This window comes from Hyposmocoma kahamanoa, unplaced genomic scaffold (genome assembly GCF_003589595.1).
Source record: "Hyposmocoma kahamanoa isolate Upper Pololo Valley unplaced genomic scaffold, ASM358959v1 220, whole genome shotgun sequence".
Lineage (NCBI taxonomy): Eukaryota > Metazoa > Arthropoda > Insecta > Lepidoptera > Cosmopterigidae > Hyposmocoma > Hyposmocoma kahamanoa.
This window is the reverse complement of record NW_020653740.1, coordinates 273957-277881: the sequence shown is the minus strand read 5'-3', so window position 1 is coordinate 277881 and position 3925 is coordinate 273957. Positions and strand designations below refer to the sequence as shown.

The 3925-nt window shown below is 36.4% G+C and overlaps 1 protein-coding gene across 1 annotated transcript; it reads right to left on the bottom strand.

The window, feature by feature from the left end:
• Positions 1-705: 705 nt before the first annotated feature.
• On the bottom strand, positions 706-2671 carry LOC113227991 (2-iminobutanoate/2-iminopropanoate deaminase-like). Its single transcript, XM_026461106.1, has 3 exons — positions 2498-2671; positions 1527-1756; positions 706-943 (listed from the first exon to the last, which is right to left on the bottom strand). Exons 1-3 carry the CDS (start codon positions 2605-2607, stop codon positions 801-803), a joined length of 483 nt encoding a protein of 160 aa, XP_026316891.1. The 5' UTR covers positions 2608-2671; the 3' UTR covers positions 706-800.
• Between the last annotated feature and the right edge of the window lie 1254 nt (positions 2672-3925).

Below are 3925 nucleotides of genomic sequence, written 5' to 3'. Positions count from 1 at the left end.
ATGACAGTAAGTAGGTACAGTCCAGAGCACGTCAAACTTGACACTTTGTACTTTGGACCGCGCTTATCATAAGCGGTATAGAGTTGGATTTAAATCTTAAGTGTCAAGCATGACGTGCTCTTGACCCTATACCTATTGCTTGCTTTTGCCTTATTATCGCATTATTACTTTCTGCGATAATAAGGGCGCCTTAAAATTAGACGCTTGTAGGAGTGCTGCAGTGGCTCGGTAGTCGCGCCACGACTCATTTTCTTACATTACTGCCTGCAAAAGTGGCGCGACCATGGCGCTGCAGCTGCGTTTCTAATGACGTAAAAATGTTGTAGTGTGCCAGTAACGCGCCCCTGCAGCGCTTCTATAAATGTCTTATTTGAAGGCGCTCTAATAAGTAATAACAGAAATTAAAAGCACGCTATCAAGCGAGAATATCTTTAAATTTTGATGCTTACATTTAGTCCATTAAAATATCTATCGAGATGGAATAGCTTATTATAAATTCGTGTTTTGTAGGGCGAAAGCGACATTTTGAATTTTTTTTCAAGAGAGCATGTTTTAGGTTTTAAGTTTTAACGAAGTTTAGGTTTTAAAATTGAATTTAAAACAGAACGTAAATATTTTAATACAGTCGCGAAAAATTAAAACTCTTTCTACGGATTTTTTTTTCAAAATAACGCGCGCTCACACACGCATGGCGCTTTCGTACTTTCTACAAAACATCGACGTGATTAAAGTTCCTTCGTATATCGTATTATATATTGTATATATATTTATTCGTTTCACATATCAAGTGTAATAATAAACTAGGCACGAGTACACGGGCAAGGACCGATTTCAGAAACCACCAGTTTTCCACTGAGGGCTATAGCTTCGATTTCCACTGCTGCGCCCAGTGGCAGCTTAGCCACTTGATATGTCGCTCTTGCCGGAGCGTATTTCTTGAAATCTGAAAGGAATTCATACAAAATTTTCTCCTGCGTATATAGAGTAATTCAGTGTTGTAGTAGGGAATGAGTAAGTGTACATATTACATTTATTAAATTCTCAGGTACCTACGCAAAAATACCACTACCATACGTAAAGTAGAATATCGAGAGTATTTTATGTATCACTGTTGAAATTAAGATTAGGTTAATTACAATACACATAGAATAGAAATTACAGAGCTTAAAGCTTTAAAAACCTATCATTTTGCATAAAATTACGCAACGTAACAGTTACGCAGTACAAAATTGATTAAGCAATATTATGTAATTCGTGTTTAGTAGTTGGCCAGCGTTATTTGTATGTTGTCTATTTTAGCCTTACTTCAAAAATAATGATAATTATACATAAATACACCTCCACTGTTCGAAACTATTGCTTAGCAAATGCAAATTTTGGTTATTAGCTAATATTTCTTTTTCGTGACGTGGTTTATTTGCTGATTTTCATAAAGACTGACACGTTGGGACAAAAATTGAAAATGAAGGCTCATTATGAATATTTTAACTAGAATTAAACATTTTAATATCACCATTTATACCAACATTCTGCATAAACTTGGTTAACACATCGGAAGTCGTTCATATCAACAAGCAGTATAGTTGTCTTCACTACGGATTCTAGTGAAGCACCACCTGCTTCAAGCACGCGTTCCAGGTTCTCTAGAGCTTGCCGCGTTTGTGCTTCGACTCCGCCGCAAACTACCTGCGCTTCCTTATCGAGACCTAGCACCCCGGATATATACAAGGTACTGTTATTTGCCAATATGGCTTGGCTGGAAAATAAAAGGTAATAATTTATTGGACTATCATATATTTCTTCTTAGTAGTCACCCGTGAAACTCCTTTCGATGATAGTAACACTTTGAATTCATCAAAATAAACTAGTAAATGACAGTGATGATTTTAATTAACTATACCTTATCTACTGTCGTATTGTAGCCCTATACCTTCTGATGAGTGCGACATTGGAAACATTTTTCGAGATTAATGACATTTTTTTTTTCAAAAACATAATGTTAACTTAAACTTTTTTCGGGAAGCTTAGCCTTTAGGTCGTCAACCCCACAGAGTTTAAAAACAAAAGCATTTAACCAGTGCGTTCTACCAGTTATGTCTGGAGCCGAGACGCGGGCATTAACAATAGGCCTCATCCACAAATTTAAAGTCGGTCAGCGTGGGATGGGGCGAGCTATGCTTGGGGTTTCTCTGATGAACCGAATTCCAAATGAAGTCATACATAGCTCACAAAATCAATAACCTTAAATGACAGTGGGCAGTACATGTCTGCAGGAGGGTTGATGGCCGAGAAGCAGACTTGTTCTGGAATGGCGACTATGTCAAGGTAAACGTTGTGTAGGACGCCCTGCGGTTCGATGGATGGACGACCTAAGAAGGTAGCCGGCAGCGGCTGGATGCGCGCGGCACAGGACCGAGAGAGTTAGCGTGCTCAGGGGGAAGCTTATGTCCAGCAGTGGATGCGTGTAAACTGATGATGAACTTAAACTTACTCTTACCTGTACGGTCCTACGGGTGCGTAAATCTGTTTCGACTTAATGATAGTTTTTGTCACGGTCTGGAAAGGCGGTATTGGCGCACTCATTTTGTTAACACGTTCGGATTTCATTAGTGCCAAACGTCTCTGCCCTGCTAGACACGAAAACTCGTCTCTTATCGAGTAGTCACGATGAGGGGTCAACAGTGCACACACGATAAATATAATTTAGATAAACACGTTAAAATAAACGTTACTTATTATTAAATGTTGCCTACACGTGTGTTGGAAAATCTTTTTATTGACACCCCTTCTTCTGCTTAGATTGTCTGTGATTGTTTTGAATTTTGTTTTAAGTTTTTAGTGTTCCTTGCTTAGACTATGGAAACCAAGTTCCTTGTTACGGCTACTTACAAAGTACAATTTTTTTCCTTAAATCGGCATCTTGTGTAGTTTATATTTTTGTCGAAATTTTTTTAGATAGAAGACACGTCGTCTTCACAATGTATGTACACTTGTGTGTATTTAATATGTGATACTCTCAAAAACGTTAAGAAAATTCGTCTATTCGACCGCATTTCATGTTTTGTTTACCAAATGTAAACAAAACATGAAATGCGACGTCAATATTATTATTATTAAATATTATTTATTTATTTTGAAATACTTTTCCTGTATAAACAAGAAACATGTACAGTCCTTGCACTGGAAGAGTTTTAAACAAATCAACCATTATAAATCTTCAACTTCATGTTTATCCTAATTATTTGTGTGATGTACTTGCTCCAAAGTTAATTTTACCACCAGTTTGAATTAACGGCAAGACATGAAGGTCTAAAGACAGATAGCACATATTCGAAACCTCTAAACTACATGAATCCATAGTCCTGAAGATTTAGAATACATAAAATGTATTAATACTTCTTTTATTTTTTTCCATCCTCTAATGCAGCGTTCTCACATTCCATTCGTGGGATAGGCGATGCGAATAGCGATGAGATGCACGACACGCATGTGTAAACGGCTTAGCCTGGAAAAAAATTAAAAGAAATGAGCTGCCCTAACTACAGAATCAACGTGCTTAGAACCAAAATTTGAAAGTTACAAATGGCGAATTTCTTTAGTGTTGTACCATAATATATCGATAAGTCATTATCGACATGCAAATGTATGGCTTGAATGTTGAAACGGTTTTTTTTAGTTTCTTCAGTTTACTGTAACCAAAGTATGCCTAAACAAACACAAGTCTTATAATTTAATCTCGAGTGGTATATTATTATAAATGTAAATTAAATTAAAAAAAAAAATTAATTTTTTTTTAAAGATTACAACTGGTAACTTATTTAGCAAAAGTCACCAAACTGCTGTGCAGTTTGTTGGCGACATGCGCATTCTTTCTTAATTATACCTACTTTACTGGTATATAACATTACATAGTATTAATTGTACT